At 52.0% G+C, this 21,423-nt stretch overlaps 1 protein-coding gene across 2 annotated transcripts in view; it reads right to left on the reverse strand.

Annotated features, from left to right (window-relative positions):
• Positions 1-9,374, reverse strand: part of Itga3 (integrin subunit alpha 3) — a 29,290-nt gene extending 19,916 nt beyond the window's left edge. Inside the window, exons 1-3 of one of the 2 annotated variants that reach the window (XM_036195979.1) lie at positions 8,685-9,374; positions 1,353-1,480; positions 856-935 (exon numbers count right to left, since the gene is read on the reverse strand). In XM_036195979.1, the coding sequence (XP_036051872.1) occupies positions 856-935; positions 1,353-1,480; positions 8,685-8,890 (414 nt within the window). In that variant the 5' untranslated portion in view covers positions 8,891-9,374. The remainder of the gene's footprint in view (positions 1-855; positions 936-1,352; positions 1,481-8,684) is intronic. The other variant, XM_036195978.1, reaches the window with a different exon arrangement.
• Between the last annotated feature and the right edge of the window lie 12,049 nt (positions 9,375-21,423).

A 21,423-nucleotide genomic window follows, 5' to 3' on the forward strand; every position in this document is an offset into this window, starting at 1 on the left:
CAGGAGCCTATCCTTAGATACTGCTGAATTTCTGGTGCTTGGAACACAGCAGGTGCTAACTAAATATTTGTTGGCTGAGTGAAGGTGGGGAAGTAGCTAATCCTAGAGTCTACAATCACTTAGACAAACTTCTAGGCTCACACCCACAAACAACAGGGGTACAAAAGGGTGGTCTGGCGAACTGGCTGCCGGCCTGTAGATCGCCATGGTGTTCAAAGGGCAGAAATCACAGCAGGGATGGCTATAGGAGTTGGTGACTGCTCACGGGTGGACCAGAGAACTTTCTGGGGTGATATAAATATGCTCTGTTTCATGGGCATTACTGACACAGGCTTATCATTGGTCAAAGCTTGTAAAAAGTTAATACCTGCCCTTTTCACTATATGGAAGGTTTATATATATATAAATAATGTCAGTCTGGGACACAGAAATTGAGATCCCCAAGGGCTGACATTGAAGAATGGTCTGCAGCAGAAGGTGACATTGGACAGTAGGGAGTAGTACTCAAATCAGTGCCAGGGTGAGCCAGGGTCACCAGGGCTGTGCTTCTTCCGGCAGCCAACCTCCCAGGAAGGAGTGCCTGCCAGCACCCAGCTGCCCGGGGCGCTCTCTGCCCTTTCCCACGAATGGTGAGCACCCATGCAGGTCACACAAGACCCACGCCATGTCCAGTCTTGGAAGAGCGCCAGACAACCCTCTCCCCAGAGTACAGGGATCAGGGCACACACGGACCTGCAAAGACGTGAGGCTACAGAAATCGACATTTGCAAAGGCCCCAGCCATGCACAGAGGGTCCCCTGCCACCCTCTGCTGTCCTCCCTGGCTCTGGAAAGATGATGCTAAAAGTTCACTTACCAGGACTCTACCTGCAGGGCCCTGGCTGGCCACAGTCACCCCAAGCCACATGTCCTCAATAATGTGATGATCAGGGTCGCCTGCAGGAATGGGAGGGCTCATGAACTAGGTCCCTCATTCCATATTCCAGTGCCCAAAGCCTCCCCAGGGCAGCCCTCCCTCCTCACTATGTCCTGCCTGTCATCACTCAGAGATCACACTATCTGACCTTCTGGTTTTTTTTCTGCTCTTCTTCCCAAGTAGACAAGAAGCATGCCAGCTTTGCTTTGTTTGTTTGTTTGTTTTTGAGTCAGGGTCTCCATATACATCTCAGGCTATTCTGAAACTCATTATGTAGCCCAGGCTAGCCTTGTTCTTGCTGTCCTTCTGCCTCAGCCTCAAGTGTTAGAATAACAGGTGTGAGCCACCCTGCCTTGCTAACAAGTTAGCCTTGTATCTTCTCTCTGGGCTCTCTCTGCCAAACTCCTGACTTAGCTCTGCTCCCAGCCTCTCCTCACTTTTCTCTGAGATGTCCATCCGTTCACAGTCGTTCTTGAGGGCAGTGAGGGGGCACAGGTACACAGCACCGGTCCGGTTGGTGTAGCCATCAGCCACAGCGAGGTCCCGGGGAGCACCAGCCAGAAGCCTGGGAAAGGGAGGCAGGTGGACCAGACTTTCCAAGCCTCCCTCCAGCCAACTTGCAAATCAACACTCACTATGCATGGGCTCCAGACCATGTTCTGGGGACGGAACATGAATAAAACCTTGGTCCTGTCTTCTGGGAGAGCCTGTCATGGGGGAAGGCAGGCCAGGAAACACACACTTGGTAAGCATCTCATGAGGAAAGCATGGACATCTGTCCACGAGGTGCCATGGCCTGAGTATGAGGACAATGGCCTAGGCTCACCCAAGGAAGAAGGGAGGAAGGGCTCCCGAGACAAGGGTACAGTATGTGCAAGGACCAGGAAGCATGAGCAAGCCAGTGATTCAGGTACCAGCCCTCTCTACAGCCAGATCCCAGGAAGAACATTGGAGGGAGGCATATAAGTCATGACAAAGGCCTTAGAGGACCAAAGAGGGACCCCAGGCACAGCAGGGACAAGACCAGACCTGGTTTTGTTCTGTATTTCATTCTCTTCTTGAGACAGGGTCTCATATAGTTGAGGCTAGGATACTCCCTATTCAAAGATGACCTCAAACTTCTGATCCTCCTGCTTCCAGCTTTCACGTGCTGGGATTTTCCGGCATGTACCACCATGCTCAGTTTGATGGAGTGCTAGGAATTTAACCCAAGGCTTCCAGAATGCTAGGTAAGCGAGTGCTCTTCCAGCTGAAGGACATTCCCAGCCCCAGATCAGGGGTTTTGAAGGAATCCTTTGGTCTCGGAGATAAAGGCAGACATGAAGGAATGACAGTTTTGGGTTCAAGTCCCGGGGCATCAGGGGAGGCAGAAAAGAGAATCTGTGTAAGGATGGGTGAGTTGTTGGAAGCCTGGATCTCTCCTCTTGAAACCTTAGAGCACATAGCTCTAAGAGGCACGGATTTCTAAGTGAGCTGAGTGATGTCTCCCTTTGCCCTACCCCCTCCTTGAGACAAGCACACAGGTATGGGGTGGGGCTGGATACTAGTGTGGCCCAAGAGCAGAGCTGATGTGGGTGAGAGTGGACAAGAGCTACCATCTTATCCCCAGAATCCATCGTTAGGGACATCAAGAAATTCCCACAAGGGGGCTAGACCCTGGAACCCCATCCCATACCAAAGCAGAGCAGACAGGGGATTGGCCCTGAAATCCTATCTCAGACTACCCTCAGGTATTTGCAAAAGATCTCCAACTACCATAGGCTAGGCTGTGCAAATAGTATCTGGGGCAGCCCAGCTTCAGAACCAAGTTATTCCTTGTATCTTCTCCCTGAAGCCTTTCAATATTCTGACTGAAACATGCCCTCTGCTACTTTCCTTCCAACTCAGCCTCCTGGGTGGCAGACCTTCCCAGGTGCCCCTCTGTTTAGCCCAGCAACCCTGTGGCCCTGAGGCTCCCAGGCTCCAGGCCTCTTGCCAGTCTGGAAGTGCTGAGCAACGGCTGGGCCTACAGCCCTGCTTAGGATCTGGTTGCGAGGGCGAGGGCGGCAGGGTGTAGGTAGGGCAGGGCCCGGGCATGCTAGGGCCTGGGGTGCCTCCACCTACTGGGAGTCAGGAATGCATTGCCTCCAGGTACTAGGAGAGGGGTGGACCTTTGCCTACACCTGAGAGCTGCAGCTCAGACATCACCCTCAGTGGCTGTTCCTCAGGGCAGAGGCAATGCTTCCCCAAACATAGTGTCCTGAGCACCCTAGGGAGGGGTAAGGAAACAGATGTAACAGCTAGGCCTTTAGCCAACTTCTGTTCAGGCTAGGGAGGGGACCTGCCTGACCACCCTGGTTCAACACAGGCACACACCCACCCCATGGCATGCTTGACAAATGAGAGGAGGAAGCTACGGCCTGTGGGAACATCTCAACCTGGGAGCTAGGAATCGGCTTCTAGGACTGGTACTGTGGTTTTCTTTCCCTGTGAGTCTTGAGTGTCTTATCTGTAAAATGGGATCCCAGCTGAACCCTCTCTCCTCCAGGGTTTGGGGGAAACAAATGGGCTCTCTGACTGAGAAGCCATGGTTAGTGCGAACACTGTTGCTCTGGTTTTTTGTTTTTGTTTTGTTTTTTCCAATGGTACCAGAACTGGCCCTGACTTGACTCGAGGCTCTCTGGGGACTCAGGAATTCCAATACTGCAGGTTAGGGAACCTGAAGCAGACAGAAAAGGACAGACTGCTTCATTGTTCAGAAGGAGTAAGGGGTGAGCAGAAGTAGGACTTCCCCATCCCAAGGACAGCACTGGGGAAGGGGAGGGAGATGCTGGCACCTGCCCAGCTAGAAAAGCAGCTCAGAGTCAGCTGGTGGCGGGCTCTGCTACAATGGAGGACCTGGGAGCATGCCATGTAATGGATGTACTACCTCGTGGCTGCCACTGTCCTGCCTATGTAGCAGGGGGTAAGTGAAGAGCAGGGTTCCATGCCTCCCAAGCCTGCCTCGCTAGGAGGGACTGAGGGACCCTTCCTCTTAGCTGCCTGGGGTACGGACCAGGCAGAGCCAAATATAAATTATGGCTGGATTAGAATAAGACTCCATGCAGTCTTCGCATTCCTATCCTTGTCTGGTGCCAGCCTTGTGCCCACTGATGGGGACTGGGAGGGGGCCAATTCCCTAATCCCTAGGCTCCACCTCCTGAGAGATTCCACTGGGAGCTCCCCCGCACCCCCTGGAGTATTTTTAGCTCCCACTTGGCCCGCTTAGAGACCCTTTAAGGCCCTCTGGCTCCCAGCCTAGGATGCAGTCAGTAGTCTACAGCCAGAGGCCTGCACATGGATGGAGGAAGGGGGTTCAGAGGGTGGGGTCCACCCTCCTTTACCACAGCCAGGTATATGTAAGATCAGGGTTAGGGAATCCCAAGACTGGGACAGACCTTACTGGTATGTAAACTGAAATGTGAAGTACCTTGTAAATAGCAGGTAGTACTTACTATTGGGTCCAGGTAAAAAAATAAAAATCTAAAAGCTGGGGCTGGAAAGATAGCTCAGTGGTTAAGGGCACTGACTGCTCTCCCAAAGAACCCGTGTTCAAATCCCAGCACCCACATGGCAGCTAACAACTGACTGTAACTCAAAGATCTGACCTGCACCAATGCACATAAAATAAAAGTAAATAAATTAAAAAAAAAAATCTAAAAGCTGACCTCTCCCAGAAAACCACTGAACCCAACCCCCATCCACAGACAGAAGGGGCAAAGGCACATGGGGATGCCTAGATAGAGCTCTCAGGGGATAGGACCTCCCTCTCCTGGAGTCAAATTGGGCAGGGAGGAGCTGAGAGTGCCCCCCCTCCCCCCGCAAGCAGATGTGGGTGAAATGGAAGATCAAGGGCTTGCAACACCTGCCTCCTCATCCTTTCATTTGGCTCCAACTAGAAAGCCCCACCTGGCCTCCGGGGAGCCCCTGAGTTCTAAGTGCAGGGAGTGGGACTCTTTGCCCTGACCAGCCCTCTACACCTCCATTCCTCCCAAGCAGTTCAAAGCTAATAGAATAACTGCACAGCAAATGGCAGGATCTGAGAAAGCTGGGGAATGGGACCCAAGAGAGAGAGACAGGGCACCAGGCTGGCTCACCCCAAAGAGGAAGAGCCCCTCGGGACTCCGGGAGTGAAATGATGTTCCAAGAAAATCTACACGATTCAACTTCAGTTCAGGGAGGTGTGTGGTGGCTCCAATGGGAAGATTCTGGGGAGATAAATCCCCAGAGCCTTTCTTGGGGTCTTGGTCACTGTGGCCCTCCTGTGGAAGGCGTGGAGGCAGAGGGAAGGCGGCCCCAGCCTGAGTAGGGGGAGGTCAGTTCCTGGATGCCAGCTCTCTGCCCTGCTGCCTGATTTAGCTACCTCCCCAGAGGCTCTCCTGTGGCTCTGAAACTGCAGCCCTCTCCATCCTCCTCTACCCCTCCTCACACTGCCTACCCAACTCCCTCCCCCCTGGTGACTCAGCCCTAGAACCAGAGCAATGAGAGAGAGTGAGAGATGGAAGAATGAGATCTTGGCAGGGCCCTCAGTGAAAGAGGATGAGACCGATTTCCTCGTTTCTCCTCTTTCCCGGCTTTCCAGCAGGTGTGCCATGTTGGAGCCCCTATGGGACTCCTCTAACCCCAGTCCACCTCACTGCGATGGATTTCTTCTTTTCCTGTTTTGAGACAGGGTCTCACTATGTGGCCTGGACATCCAGCAAACTGCCAATCCTCCTGCCTTCCTCTCTGAGTCCTAGCGTGACAGGTGTATGCCACCCCACGGGACACCAACCCCTCCCTGCAGGCTTCCTTTTCTGTAAGATCAGCCCTCCTCCACCTCCTGCCCATTTTAAAGCCCTTGGGCCTAGAATGACCACCAAGGAGAGCCAGCAGAGGAGGATAAACCACTTGCTGGCCTTGTTCCCCCAGCCACAGCTGCTGGGCCATTTCCACTGGCACCAGCCACCAAGGCTGCCCAGAACCCGCCCTGTCCAGGGAGCATTTCAAGAGAGCACAGCAGGTAAGCCAGGCCCCTGCCTACCTCAGGCATGACCTCATTTCCAGAAGCCACTCCTTCCCAGGTTTCCCAGACACCCTCATTTCCAACAGTGAAAGGGAGAGGGGGCCCAGAGGAATCAACCAGTGAGGGCAGGCCAGAATAAGAAGAAATAACAGAGCAGGTGCAGGGGGATCAGCAACCACCTCCCCAATGAGCGGCTCTTCTCCCGCCAAGGAGAGCTTATGTCACATCAAAAAGTTCAAAGTGAGCCTGATGAGGGGGCACAAGCCTTTAATCACAAATTGGGAGCCAGAGTAGGGTGGATCTCTGTGAGTTCAAAGCCAGCCTGGTTTTATAAGGCGAGTTCTAGGACATCCAGAGCCATATAAGAGAGACCATGTCTCAAATAAATAAATAAGCCCAAAGTGTGTGGTATGCCCTGGATTCTCACTATCAGATACTGAGTGCTGCAAGCATGGGTTATGGTGGGGTACTCAGCAGAGAGATAAAGGTCATAGCAGCAAAGAGAGTATCTCTTGGATTTTACACAGAAGCTATGCTCTCCCCTCCCTGATCCCCCAGGGACAATGTACAAACCTGTGATTGTGCACAGACTCTCAGGAGCCCCTGAACAGCTGGCAGACCCCAAAGGAAGGACCATGAGCTACACCGACCTTCCAAGGGGACTTGGATGCTGACAGAACCTGAGGCTGCAGTTTGACTTATTAGTTCCCTTAGAACACTTGGGCAGCTGCTCACATCTGGCTACACAGCTGGCTGCAGCGAACCCCAGCTGTTTCTCCCAAAGGACTGGAGCACTGAACTCCGTTAGATGAGGACAGAGCTAAGGTACAGAAGCAGCTCTGGGCAAGAGAGAGAAAACCCATCTGCCCTCAGAGTCCATTAGTTTCAGCATTCTCCTCTGCTTCCCTTTCCGGAAAGGGAAGCAGAGAAGTCTTTCACTTGGCCAACTTGGGTACGACCCATAGGCAGAAGAGGTTCACCGCCAGCCTGATCCCAGCCCCAGAGCCTTCTGGTGTCCACTGGAGAACTGGTCACCCCAGGACCATTCTAGACACACTATGTCATCAAAGCACCACTAACACTGAGGAAGCGAAGGCTCAGGTGTCAGAGACGGAGCCAAGACGACAGGCATGGGGACACTCAACTTCTCCTTTACAATCTCAAGGTGCCTCTCACAGGCCAGCAGAGAAAGGGAGGAGGAAGAAGCATACAGATCCAGGTACAACCTCATCCTGCAGGAAACTGACCCCGGGAAGGAAATATCATCCTCAAGGTCACAGAACGTACGTGTGCGTGTGCGTGTGTGTGAATTGCATGTTACTCTTTCCAGGTCTTTCCCACTGTCCTAACTCAGGCCATGCACATTCAGCATCAGAACACAGGAAAACTATGTTCTGGGCTAGGACAGGGAGGAAAAGCCACTGCTGCAGCAACTACCCATTGTCAGAGAGTCTCGGAAAGGTAGAAGGTTAAATCTGCCTGGCCAGGGCAGGAAGGGTGTGGTAGCCCTACCTTCTGCAGGGGCCAGGTAGGGTAGAGGCTAAGTCCAGGTGGGCAGTCCGGACAGGGGCTGGGCCAGCAGGGCAGAGACAAAGACTGAAGTGAGCTGGACTTTGAACATTCCAAACTTCCTCAAGTTTCTACAGGCCCCAGTCAGAGCAGAGAGTGGTTTCAACATTCCTACCTTGGCTTGTCTTTTAATTTAGTAACTGTCAGAGGCCAGGCAGGCTATCCAGCTCAACAAGGTAGAAGGGGTCTGTGTGATCATCACATCTTTCCCTGGGCAGCCTCACCTCCTCTGGCCACCCCCTTCCCTGAGCTAATCAACCTCAACACACAGGATCCGTGCAGAGAAACCTCAAGACACCTGAACAGGACCCGTTGGGCAAGGGTGTGCATGGGGAGGGGCAGGTGGCTGGAAGTAATCTCCTCCCCTCCACTCTGCTTAGCTCTTCCGGCTTCTTGCAGCTGTTGCAAAGGAGAGCAGAAGAAAGAGAAAACACCATTTCCCTCTTCAAACCAAAACAAACACACTCAGGGCTGCTGATTCAACATGAATCTGTGGAATGCAGGGAGATGTTTGGTGGGAGTACCCCCACTGCTTCCGGGTGGGCTCTGGCCTCCCAGGCTTAAGACAGCGCCTCCTCTGTCTTCCACTGTCGGTTCCTCTAGGGGTCAGAGGGAGCCTCTGGACAGCTCCAAGCACCCAGCGTCTTCATCACCTCACTCTGCAATGCCAAACCCTTGAGAAGCGGTCCAGCCTGGCTCTGCAGAGGGCGTGGTTGCTGCGGCCACAGACTTAATGAGAGATGTAATGGGGGCTTAAACGCATGTATCTCAGGTTCTCCCCAGGCGGAAAGGAAGAGGGGTGTGATATGTGTTTATTTTACAGACTTCTCCAAGCCTGGGAGAGAAGCTAATGTTAGGTACTGGATTCTCGGGGTGCTGGGCAACAGAGACCCTACTTCTGCTCTCCAAAGAAGTCTGAACGTGGAGCGGCCGCGTCTAGACAGGTTCTGGCCAGGTCAGCACTTGCTATGATTACTGCCCCCCATCCTCCACTTCCCGCCAAGCCCCACAATCGGAGGGCTGCTGGCGTACCCACCCCCTTAATCCTGGCTCCCAAGGAAAGGCCAGCAGCAGCAGGCCTGGAAGATAGTGGGCCCAGGGCTCCGTCCGACTCAGCTTAGGTCAGGCATCAACACACCATACCTCACCCCACCTCACTGCCGCCAGGCTGACTTACAGGTAGCGCTGCTGTCGCTCGGTTTGCCGATGGAGGGCGACCGAGTAGCCGAAAAGGCTACCCGGGTTCACCGCCTCCTTCACCACCAGGAATCGGGTGTCCAGGTTGAAGGCGAAGGCGACCCGGCCGCTAGCCGCCACCATCAAGGCCAGAGTGCCGAGCATCCAGCCGGGATCGCGGGGCGCGCAGCGGGGTCTGGGGCCCATGGCCGCGAGTGCGAGCCGGGCGGGCCGACAACACCAGAGGGCTCAGCACTGGGGGTGGTGAACGGTTCACCTGCTCCAGGCGCCGCCAGAGGACACCCGAGCCCGCAGCGCCGCTGCGACCCGAGTCCCAGACAATTTCTTGCCCTGGTCCGGACCAGCTTCACGTCTGCTCTGGGGTGGCGCTTCTTCAATCCTCTTTCCAGGTCTATGGATCTACTCTCTCGCTGGTCGGGTGGACAGGTCACCGTGCCCGACTCCAGGCACCCCGCACCCTAGATGGTCCTGGCCGCGCCCCCTTGGCGGTGTTAGCTCTTCGAATCTCAGCTAGGTGGAGGATCTGAAAAGGCAAACCCTCGACCGCCAGGAGGGCAGGAGGGAGGGATTCTCTCCTGCGCGTGCCCCGCCTCCCCACTGCCCAGCCCTGCACCTCCCCACCTTGCGCGCCCAGCCCGAGCTCCGCTTTCCTTCCGGGGAAAGAGAAAAGGTCCCCGCTCGGCCGCCGCCTCTTAAAGGGGCAGCGCCGCCCCTCCCTCTCCATCATTCCTAACCTGACTCCGCCCTCTCTCTCAGACACCTGTCGGGAGTCCTTAAAGCCTGGATTTCCCCTCCCAGAGGCTTGCTTCTCCCAAGAAGCGTCGCCTTCGGTGCAAGACGGATGGGACGGGCGGAGCCGGAGGTGGGACTTGTCTGGTGCGTCCCTGCGGCTGCAAACTGGAAAGGCCGTTCTAGGCAAGGCCACCACCATGGTCAGGACTGGACAGACCAGGCGTCGGCTCTTCGTTGAACTGTTGTCGGTGCCCGGCTGCCTAAAATGCGGACCTCTGCCGCACTGCAAGACCCTAAGAGGTGACTACGGGTCTCTGGACTTTCTTCTTCACACTCAGTGCCCTCGATGTGCGGAGGAGTATTTCTCCTGCTCAACCGCCTCCTCTCATCCCGATTCCAGCCGGAATCGGCTCCTCCGCAAAGCCAGACAGATGTTTATCGGTGGTGATCATCAGTAATTGTAATTAGCAAAGGGCAGCATTTGTCTCTAAGGGCAGCGAATGGCACCTCCACTCCTGCAGTTGTGTTCTAGGTGGTGTCAGGTGGAGACAGGTAGGGTGGGCTCAAAGATCTCATTATCCGGGAAAGAATCAAACCGAAAGAGAACTCCAAGAGGTCATTATGGACTGCGAGTCTAACTCACATTTCTCCTATTGCAGAACAAAGACTCATTTCCCCCCCCAGCATCATTTTCTATGTGTTCTTACAAAAAGAAGAAAACATCATATGCAGCAGGAACGATGCTAACTGCTTTACTTATGAACACTACTTTTTCGAGTCAATTTTTACCACCTGTCACATATACACAGCAAGGAAAAATGAAAGCAGGCAACAGACCCATCCAATGGGATTCTGTGAGAAGCCAGTGCATTCTGGGTCCACTTCCCTGCCTACGCAGTGTGACTTTAGAAGAGGCTCATTTCCACATAGATGATCTTATCCCTCGAACCTAAAGGAGCAGCCTTTAGAGACAGTGCTGCCTTTCTACTCATGACAACTACCGACAGTTGGTCATTGTCACCACTATGTCATGTATGTATTTCCAGGTCTGTACCTGCTGTTTACATGTGGGAGTGGGGCTGTCCCTATGTCAGGCACCGCAGCTGAGTTGGTGGGATGCTCCTTTGTAAACACAGCTCTGGAGGGAGCAGCTCTTCTTTCAGAAAGTCAGTTTGAATGCTTTGCAGAGCTGAGCGCCTGCCTTGGTTCAGGAGCAGCCCAGAGGAGTCTGGAGTTAAGAAGAAGCGAGAGTGGAGGTGAGCTGCTGGAAGACACGTTCTACAATTGTTACGTTCCTGCAGCAGCCATCACCGTGCTGTCTGCTTTAAGATGGGCACATCAAGGCCCAGGGAAGTCCAGCGATTTGGCTGAGGCCACACAGTTCAGATTCTAATAGCACAGGATCTAACCCCAGAACCCTTCTTAACAATTATGCCAATGATTAACACTTACGGACAAATCAGATTTGGGTGAGATTTGGAGTGATAGGGCCTCTCCTTTGGGAGTGTCCTCCGCCATTACTACTTCCCTAGTTTCTGCCTGGCACAGTGAATTCTAACCAGAAGCCCCGCCTAAGTGGTTAAAATGGTAACTGCTAAACAATCAATCTTCCTGTAGCTTTGCAGATACCAGAAGATCCGATGACCTTTGTAACATCGCTTCCTTGTCTTCTCCTACAAGCTAATGCATACTCACCACTGGGCTGTTTAGCTCCTGATAAGCAGCCCATCTGTTTTAGGAACATACAGGAACTAGTCCCAGGAGATAAAGTGAATTGTGGTGTCCTGGACAGAGAAGAAGAAGCAAAACACACACACACACACACACACACACACACACACACACACACACAAAAAAAAAAAAAAAAAAAAAAAAAAAAAAAAACAACAACAAAAAACAAAAAACAAAACCACAGAGACAAGCTCTTGGGATCACTGCTTCTTGGTCCTTCCACTTTTACATGAGTTCAGAGGTCAAACTCAGGTCATCAGGCTCACATGGCAAGTGCTTTTACATACTTAGGCATCTTGCCAGTCTGATATGACATCTACCATGTAGCTCAGGCTAGCCTCTGAAGATTGGTTTTTGAGCAGCAAGCATCCTCAACCAGGTATGGTTAGGAGCACCACTTTAGAATCAGAGCCTGGGAAGTAGCCTCAGCCTGACTTCACAGCCTACAAATCATTTCAAGGGCAGACTCACTTCATCTTCCCAGGCTCCCTGTGAAAGTCAGGACTGTTGTCTTTCATGAGGGAACAGAACCTCAGGAGTGTACCTGGATGCCCAAAGCCATACAAATGTTGGCACGAGAGTAAGGCACAGCTGGAACTGGAAGCCACGTGACCACAGCTGTGTCTTTAAGAGAAACTCCAGGCAGATGTTGTTCAGACAGTCAGACAAACCTAAACAAGAGCAGCTGTGATAACAGTTTTCTCTGTGGCGTTTAGGAGAGGACATTTGTCCCTGGCTGCCCTTAGAATGGTATTAATCCGAGCTGTGACTTCCAGAACTACTCAGCCTCTCTCATGCTTTGATTCATGCCCTAAAGCTACCAAAGGTTTAAGAGACATCTGGAGTCAAGGAGCAGGAAGCTAAGCTAGTAGCAAGTTGGGCCATTGAATTTGCCCTTCTGGATTTCTCCCTTGGTTCTTGGCTTTATTTCTGGAGGAATGTCTATGGCCAGGGCCAGGAGGGCTGGGTGGACACTTGGAATAGACAGGGGTCCTGCCCAAAATAGCTTTGAGTCATGTGATGATGATAGATGGGCTCCATGCCAGGCCTTATCTCATAAACTATCCCAAACAGGAAGGACCAGCGTGTCCGATCTGGGGACCAGGAGCAGGAAAGGGATGAGGGATGGCATTTCCAGTCTAAAGGAGTGTCCAGAGAGAACGTGGGAGCAGGAGCTGGGAGACTGGTAGAAGACAGACCCAACTAAGGAATGTGGGAAGTGTTGAACAGACCTATTGGGGGTGGACTGGAATGGAGGGAGCCTTGGACTGTCTGAGCCTGGGCTGGAGATCTGGTGAGAGAACTCCCAGTTCCGTGCCGCAGGGCTGAAACGCTTTGTTCTGAAAGACTTTTTATCTTGACAGCATCATCTCAAGCCTCCAGTTGACTTTACACTGTCTGCTCTTACCTCACGGGAATGGACCCGCCTAGAAACATAGGATGCATGTGAAATGATGGGCCTCAGCTCAGCTTTTGATGTATCTCTGGACAGTCTTTAGGCCTCTCCCAGTTCTCTTCCCTAATGGCTCACACCTGGACAAGCCTACCAGCACAGACAGGGCTTCCCTTCATTGTCTGAGGGAAGGAGAGTCCGGGAGGCCCTCCCTCACCCCCAACCACAGTGAAAATCCAAGTTATCCTCCTTCCTGGCTCTCAAGCCATTTGGGACATGTTGTCCTGAGAGACTCCCTTTATGTAAACAACAAAACCTTTCATGCTATCTTGGTTCATGAGTAGTGTTATCCATCTTGACATTTGAATAAAACCTTCAATAAGGTCCCTCGGCCTTTGCAGGTGACTACCACAACATGCAAGCTGTGTGTTCTATGTAGGAGTCAGGGAGGCTTCTGGGAGGAGGAAGAGGGGGTGTCAAAGGAAAAACGGGCCTAGAGTGGGAGACCTCAAGAAAAGAAATGCAGAAGATGGCCTAACTTGGGGTAAAGTTTTCCCTGCTGGAACAGTGACAATGTCAATAATCTCAGAAGGCGGCTTCCGTTCTTCTTGGAGCGTTTACTGTGTGTGCACCAGTATGACTTCACAGCGCCTGTCAGCTGCGGCAGGAATAACAAGGACACACAGTGGCCTGCTTCTGGGACTGAGCACTGGCTAACCTGACTCCTCACCCTGGCAAAGTTACCTTCCTACCCCCAAGCCATGGAGTCCCATCTAGTAAGCAAGAAAACTGGAGAAAACATCTTGGTATTACTCTCCGTTAGCATTCAGTGTGTCTCAAGGCTCCTCAGATCTGCAGAACGAAATGGACCAACTCTGCTACTGAACCTAACTAAACTCAGGTCACTCTCTGACTCCAATAGAAGATACAAATGACTTGGGGGCGGGGTGGGGCTGAGCATGAATATATATGTTTATCAGATTTCCTTTTCCACTGACCCAGATTCAGCTTTCTCTACCTCAAGCCTCAAGGCAAAATCCCTCCTCTGCCTCAGCTCAGACCTGAGTCCCCCACTAGGACTAACAAGGTAGAGATTTCTGTTAGGAGGCCAGGCCTTCATCCAGCCCCCTCCCCTGTCTTTTTGGTTTTGAGCCTAGCGTTTAACAGCTGAGCCATCTCCCCAGACTCCAGGAAGCATTCTGGAGACCCAATATTAAACAGGCTAAACTGACAGTGTCTTGTGCTATAGAGTTGGTGTGTGTGAGGCCAGAGGGGCCATTAGTGAGTTACTCCAAACAAGAGCAGCTTCCCTGACAGCTGACCGACCACCTCTCATTCATCCAGCCTCTTCCAGTAGGGTTTCCTCCTACTGCCTAAGGCATAGCCTTGAGTCCACACTGGCTTGACCCCAAGGTCCCCTCCTTTCTTGTCTGGCTCCTGACTCTAATGGGCTCTGCAATGCTCTTTATGTAAAGTCAGGATGGCTGCTTTGAGAAGGAGAGGCTGTGGACCCACAGGCTGAGTTCCTTCCGTGTGTGTTGGTGGTGGTGGGGGAAGTGTAGCAGTCTTTCTTTGTACTGCCAACTCCCAAATAATGACACGGAGAATTATTATTAATATGAAAACTTGGACATTAGCTTAGACTTGTTCCACTAGCTCTTAGAACTTAAATTAACCAGCTTTTATTAATCTACGTTCTGCCACATGACTTGGTTACCTCTCCTCTGTACCATATGTCTGACCTTTTCAGAATCTCCCTGGCATCTCCTTTCTTCTTCCCAGAGTCCTCTCTGCCCAGAAGTCCCGCCTATTCTCTCCTGCCTAGCTATTGGTCACTCAGCTCTTTATTACACCAATCACAAGGTACCTTAGGCAGAAACATATCTTTACAGCATATACAAATATTCTGCAACAGCGGGCTGACTTTCCTTGACTCTTACTAGCCAAATTCTATGCTCGGGTGGAAAATCTGGGCAGGTGGGGGCTTTATCCACCCACTCCCACTCTTTTTCACTAGAGTCCTAATAGAAATGTTTGGGGTTGGGGGATTTAGCTCAGTGGTAGAGTGCTTGCCTAGCAAGCATAAGGCCCTGGGTTCGATCCTCAGCTCCAAAAAAAGAAAAAGAAATGTTCATTAGGAGCTGGGCAGTGGTAGTGCACGCCTTTAATCCCAGTATTCAGTAGGCAAATGCAAGTGGATCTCTTTTGAGTTCAAGGCCACCCTGGTCTACAGAGTGAGTACCAAGACAGCTAAGGCTGTTACACAGAGAAACCCTGTCTCAAACACCGCCCCCCCCAAAAGAAATGTTCATTAGGACATGTATCTGCAAATAGTCTCTCTCTTTCTCTCTCTCTCTCTCTCTCTCTCTCTCTCTCTCTCTCTCTTTGGTTTTTTGAGACAGGGTTTCTCTGTGTAGCTTTGGAGCCTGTCCTGAAACTCACTCTGTAGCCCAGGCTGGCCTTGAACTCACAGAGATCCGAGATCTACCTGGCTCTGCCTCCTGAGTGCTGGGATTAAAGGTGTGCACCAACGCCGCCCAGCATGCAAATAGTCTCTTGTATGTTATTGTATAGTCATAACTGTTTGCCTGTGTGACTGCATTTCTGAGCTTTTCATGTACACATGGAAAGGGCACTGATATTTACTGAGCATGTATTATTGCCTGGCTCTTTATATGCAGTCCCTTCTAAAAGTCCTGTGACACAGAGGTGTCACCCAGTTTTTGGTTGAAAACACCAGGGTTGGGGATTTAACACAGTGGTAGAGCGCTTGCCTAGCAATCACAAGGCCCTGGGTTCGGTTCTCAGCTGGGGGGAGCGGGCACTACAAACAACAACAAAAAAAAAAAAAAAGAAAGAAAACAACAACAAACAAACAAACAAAAAAAAAAAAACCCACCTAGATGGCCAAGGCGAAGCAGCTGTGAGCACTCTCTGATGTGACAGGAGCCACCCTGAGGGCTATCCTGACTCCTAGACAGGTCCTTTTCTCCACAGTAAGTCCCTCAGGGACACGGTATGTGAAGTTGACATGCCTATGTATATCCTTCGTCAACGGCTGATTGGTACACTAGGTGGAGAGTTATGCCTAGAGAATGACCTGGTGAATAGAATGGTGACGTCCAGTTTGCATGAATACACACATACTCCTGCTCTGGGTAATCCACATAACTAATGTGCCTGGTCTTACCCTACCAGAGGCAGAGGTCCTTGTGGCTTACTGATGACTTGATTTGTTATCTTTGTGGAGATCTCTGTGTTTTATTGTCACAGCTTCAATAGGAAATGTCACCACCAGCTCTGCTTTAAGAGCTGGTAGTGCTGGTCCTCAGTGCGTGCTGACTTTCTGGAAGGTGATGTAAGCATTAGGAGGTAGACCTAGCCCAAGGAAGTAGGTCATTGAGTGCGTCATCTTCTCATCTTGGGGCTATATCCAGCCCTAGCCCCTTCCTGTCTCTCTGCTTCCTGTCTGTGATGAGGTAAGCTGCCTGTCTCTGTCACATGTGCCCACTGTGATGTCCCACCTCCCCACAGCCCAGCAGCAAAGGAGTCAAGTGGCCATGAGCCAAAACCCTTCAGTGTGTGAACAGATAAACCCTTCTTTAAACTGTTTCTCTCAGATATTTGTCACAGTAACAAAAAACTGATCACATGCATGCAATAAAGAAAAACGATTATGTGCTCAGGCAGAAATAAAGATACAAAACAACTGCACATGGTGAGGCTCACCTGTACTCTCAGCACTTGGGAGGTAGAGGAAGGAAAATGGTGTGTTTGAAGCCAGTCTGTGCTACACAGCAAGACCTTGTCTCAACAAAAACAACAACAACAAAGGCAGTGTGTGTGTGTGTGTGTGTGTCACGCTCTCTCTAGGTAGATTATAGAGTGATGCCTAGCATGCTCATGGCCCAGAATTCTGTCTCTAGAACGACAAAAACAAATGCCACAAAGGAAAACCTATCTCCATTGTGTCTCCTTTTGTGTTTTGCTTTGTTTTTGAGATGGGGGTCTTTCTACATAGCCATGGATGTCCCAGAACTCATTGTGTAGACCAAATTAGCACAGAACTCACAGGAATCTGCCTGCCTCTGTGTCTTGAGTGCTGGGATTAAAGGCATGCGCCACCACACCCAACTGTTGTGTCTCCTTGACAACTAGGTAAAAGTTGTCCCACTGGCTCATTTTCCATGTGTGTATAAATGTGTGTTGTGTGCATGTCTGCATACATATGCCACGTGAATCCTGGGGATCAAACCTTTACCTGTTGACCCCTCCACTGGCTCAGTTTTGAGGCAGAGTCTCCCTATGTTGCCCATGTTATCCTTGAACCCACAATCCTCTTTACCTCAGGCTCCCAAGTAATGCAATTATAGTCACGTGCCTCCACACCTGGATCTCATCGGCTCTTACTATCTGAGACCCCACGGCGGTAAGTCTTGAACCAGCACCCCACTCCAAGCCCCAGCCTGTAGCTGTAGTTGCTGAATCTAAGTCAGTGAAAAGCAGATCTCAAAGCCCTCCCTGCCCTCCCTCCCCGTCCTCCTTCCAGCTCCCCCTCCCAGCTCCCCACCTCCCACCCACATCTCCCAGCTCTCTTGCTCCCTAGGTCTCTCAGCTAGAAACCTGGCCTGTGTTCCTCCTGCTCTTTGGCCCATGGGGACAAGGGCTGCGCCCCCACTGGTCTCCATCTGCCTGCCCTCACCTTGTGTGTTTTTTACACTTTCACTTCCACGCTCCAGAGTCCCTCCCAGATCTCCAGGGAACCACCCTGCCTCTTGCCTCCAGCTTCCCACTGTCCAGATGTCCCTCCTGTGTCCTCAGTCCCCAGTCCTCTTGGATACCTTGTGGTTTTTTTCAAGCTTAGAAGTCACAGCCTCTGAGTCACCTGTCGGCCCTATTCTGGAGCTGGGACCTTCCCTGGGGTTATCATAGCCAACCTGGCTTTGGTCCCTCCATCTCTTGGAAGGCTGCTCTTGTCTTCCAGCTGCAACTGCCTCAGAGGGGCAGAGGCTGCTCCGGTCCTTGGCCCTGGCCTCTCTTCAGTGGTAGCCATAACCCAGTGATCTAGCCTCTGCATTTCATCCAAACCTCTCCTCTCCTGGGCCCTCACTGTCTCCTCCCATCCCTCTTCCAGCACAGGTCACCCTCGCCATGACCTCTGCAGGGCCACTGTTCTAGTGCTGACAACACCTGCAGAGGTCCTCCAGGCTCCACGTGTGCCTCCACAGCCTGCTTCTCCTGTCCCCTTACTGTCCCAGCCTGTCTTTGTACTCCACTCCCAAGGCGATTCCACAAACAAGACAGGCTGGTCCACGCCAGCACCCCTCACAGGTGGCCACTCTGCCTGGAATGCCCTTTGCCTACTGGACCACTTGGAAAGTGTCCACGTGTTTGGTCTTCAGAATCTTTTGTGAGTTTCCACTCTCTCCGTGACTCTGTCCCTCACACCCACATGTGCACAGACCAACACAACAGACACAGTCACTGGAAACTTCCAGGCCATGCACTGACTTTGAGCCTGAGGCGGCCGTGTGGTTATTGAATGGTGGGACTGTGACTTTAAATAAGTCTCTACACTTCCCTCAGCCTCAATTTCTTTATCTATAGATTGGGCATAAAGATACCAAACTCACAGGTTTGTTGAGGCAGCAAAAGTGACTCCCGGTCATTAACACCCTAGTGGCAGCTGACACATATTCCCTACAAGGACACCTCTATTTCCCAGCCCTGTGACCGCCCTCCACGCGTAGCAGGTCTTCAACTTTCTACATCTTTATCTGGCCTCAGTCAGCCACAAGCTGGCAGGGCTCTCCATCCACAAACAAGGAATTCAATGGAATGGAGCAAGAGGCTGTCTGTCTCTTTAACATCCATGGCTGCCAGCCCCTCCTCCACCCCAAGATCCTGTCGGGACAAACGTTTTGGCTCAGTGGGTTGAAAAGGAAAGTCAGAAGTTTGAGGCATGAATTGCTATGCCCATTGACTCACTTCCTCCTCCAGGCCTACTCTGCATAACCCAGGGCCTGAGTAATACAGGTGGACACCTCCCCACCCCCATCCCTTCCTGGGACCACCTGCAGGAAAGCAGTGGCCACAGCTACCACTGAGCTGAAGACTAGTGGCAAGCTGAGGAGACAGCCACCCCAGAGCAGGCCAAGTGAGAAACAAACTGTGTTCCCAGAAGCCTGAACCTGGTGGGCAAGGCCAAGCGGCTCCGTGCAGGTTCAGAGGGGGCAGCCACAGCTCACCTCTCTCGTTCGGGCTTTCTCTCCTTAGAATCACAGAAAAGCTCACCCTGGGATAGGGGAAGGACTGGCCTTCGGAGGGCTTTAAGATGCTAGGAGCCTCACCTGGCAAGGGTAGCCCTCCTCCTCCCGGGCAGGGAGCGGGCAGGATGTGACAGCATTGCCAGAGATGAAGGCCCAGGGCACAGATGAGTCAGACCACTGAGAAGGGGGTGAGAGGAAGGGCCAGAGCCTGGGAAAGGGCGGAGACAAGGAAAGATTTAGTGGGGCCACTGGGGGCAGGGCAGGGGCTCCATGGGTCAGAGACGAAGGTTTTACATTCTGGCCCTTTCCTTCTCGCCCACCCCAGACCACTCTCCTGAATGGAGGAGACAGATGAGGCTCGGAGGACATCATGGCTACTTCCTCAGTGGCAGAACTGCTCTAGGTTACACCCTGGGGGGGGGGGGGGCAGTGTAAGGGCAGAGCACAGTTCACAGCCGTTACAGCAAAAGGGACAAGGGAGTGAGAGGCAGATGCGGTGGACAGGATGAGGGGGGCGTAAGAACAGGGGTGACAGTGGAAATCACAAGCCCAGATCTTCCTTGGAATGCTCAGGAAGCCCGAGGTGCTCTACTCAAGAGTAGGGTTTCATCAGCCTGCACCCAAAGGGAACTTTAGCAGCCTACTCCAGACAACAAGTCGGCAACCTGGAGATTATTCAGGGCATCAAGGAGACCATGTATGGGTGGATGGAGGTTTGAAAAAAAGTGTGAGGGGTTGGAGAGATGCAGATGGACTTGAGAGATGTTTAGATGAGGATGTGTGAGCTAGAGCTGGTACCTAGTGGGAGGAAGAGGAGACAAAGGGTGAGTGAGGGCTGAAACACAGAAACACACACTGGGCAGTGAGTCTGGGGAACCACAGGGGTCTCCTAGACAGAAATACAGCTAGTAACCTGACCAAGGTCCAGGATGGGGATGGAGACAGGGAATCCAGAGCCCAGAGGGACCCTATGGCAGTCTAGACCAACACACCAGCAGAAAGCCCTTTCCCCGTGATGTTGATCAGGCTGCACTGGCCTGGCTTCCACAGGAAGCTCAGCCAACACAGTTCCTCTGGTGCCAATCCCTGCAGGCCTTTCAATGCCGCCCTCAATCCCTCTCAGGCCTGTGTAGCTCTCTAGGTGGCCTGGCTGCAGCCCCAGTGCCTCCACTTTATCCATTTATGATAATCTTGTTTTCCTGCCCGCAAATGGTATCCACCTGACCTACCAGTGTGTAAAGAGGGCCAAGGTCCTGGTCCATCCCCAGGGAGTGTGAGGGGGGTGCACAACAGACACACACACACAGATCGAGAGAGAAAGAGAGAGAGAGAGAGAGAGAGAGAGAGAGAGAGAGAGAGAGAGAGAACTCAGCCCCAGTACATATTAGACTTCAGGACTCCAGAAGATGAACTGAAGTTGGACTAGGGAAACCCCTGGCATCTGGCCCAAGGCCTACACTTCTCTTGAAGCCTTCTCACCTGGCAGAGTCCAGTCTCTTTTCCCCCAGCCTGGATGACACACAGAGCAAGCCCTTCCCAGACAGCATGAGTTCCTCCAGGGGCCACCCCACCCACCCTCACCACTGTGCTCCCCACACAGCCCAGCCAGTCACATGGTTCTTAATGCTCATGCCTGCTCCTTACTTTCTCAAGACCTCTAGCTTGGCTGCTCTCTGCCTGTGAGGCCCTAGCCCTCCTCCTCCTGGCGACTGAAGCCCTTCTTTCATGGGCAGTAAAAACCCACCATCCCCCAGGCTTCTTGGGCAACCCCATGGATTCTCCCTGGAGAAACATTTGCCATATTCGGTCACCTATTAGGTTTGGGCATAGTTAGTTTATGTTCTTTGTGCCTTGCTTTTCCTATCTGTAAAATGGATTTAATTTAAATAAATAATTGCACCCTAGCTGTAGATTCACTGTGGCAAGTTAGAAACGGTACCGGGCTTAGCACTAAGTAATCGCTGAGCAAATGGTATTTTTTGTTTTTTTTTTTTTTGTTTGTTGTTTTGTTTTTTGTTTTTTTTGAGACAAGGTTTCTCTGTGTAGCTTTGTGCCTTTCCTGGAACTCACTCAGTAGCACAGGCTGGCCTCGAACTCACAGAGATCCGCCTGACTCTGCCTCCCGAGTGCTGGGAAAGTGCTGGGATTAAAAGCATGTGCCACCGCCGCCTGGCACAAATGGTGTTTTTATTTGAGATGATAATGGCAACTATGAGAGGGAGGGGCTGTGGTGGACTTGCTTCTAAAAGGCAGGATCTCCAGGAAAGCAAGCTCAGACTCTCTCCCCATGCATCTTCCCTGGAGCTCTGACCACAGTGCTCTGCCTGGACTGGAGAGGACAGCATGACTGAATCTTCTCTGCTCCATTGAAAACTATATTCCCTGCCAGGGTGGTGGTGGTGCACACCTTTAATCCCAGCACTCGGGAGGCAGAGGCAGGTGGATCTCTGTGAGTTTGAGGCTAGCCTAGTCTACAGAGCGAGAGATCCAGGACAGGCTCCAAAGAGAGCTACAGAGAGAAACCCTGTCTCAAAAAGAAAAAGAAGGGAAATAAGAAAACGATATTCCCTGCAGACCACCACAGTCCCATCTCT

The sequence above is a fragment of the Onychomys torridus genome, chromosome 8, assembly GCF_903995425.1.
Source record: "Onychomys torridus chromosome 8, mOncTor1.1, whole genome shotgun sequence".
In the NCBI taxonomy this organism is placed as follows: Eukaryota; Metazoa; Chordata; class Mammalia; order Rodentia; family Cricetidae; genus Onychomys; species Onychomys torridus.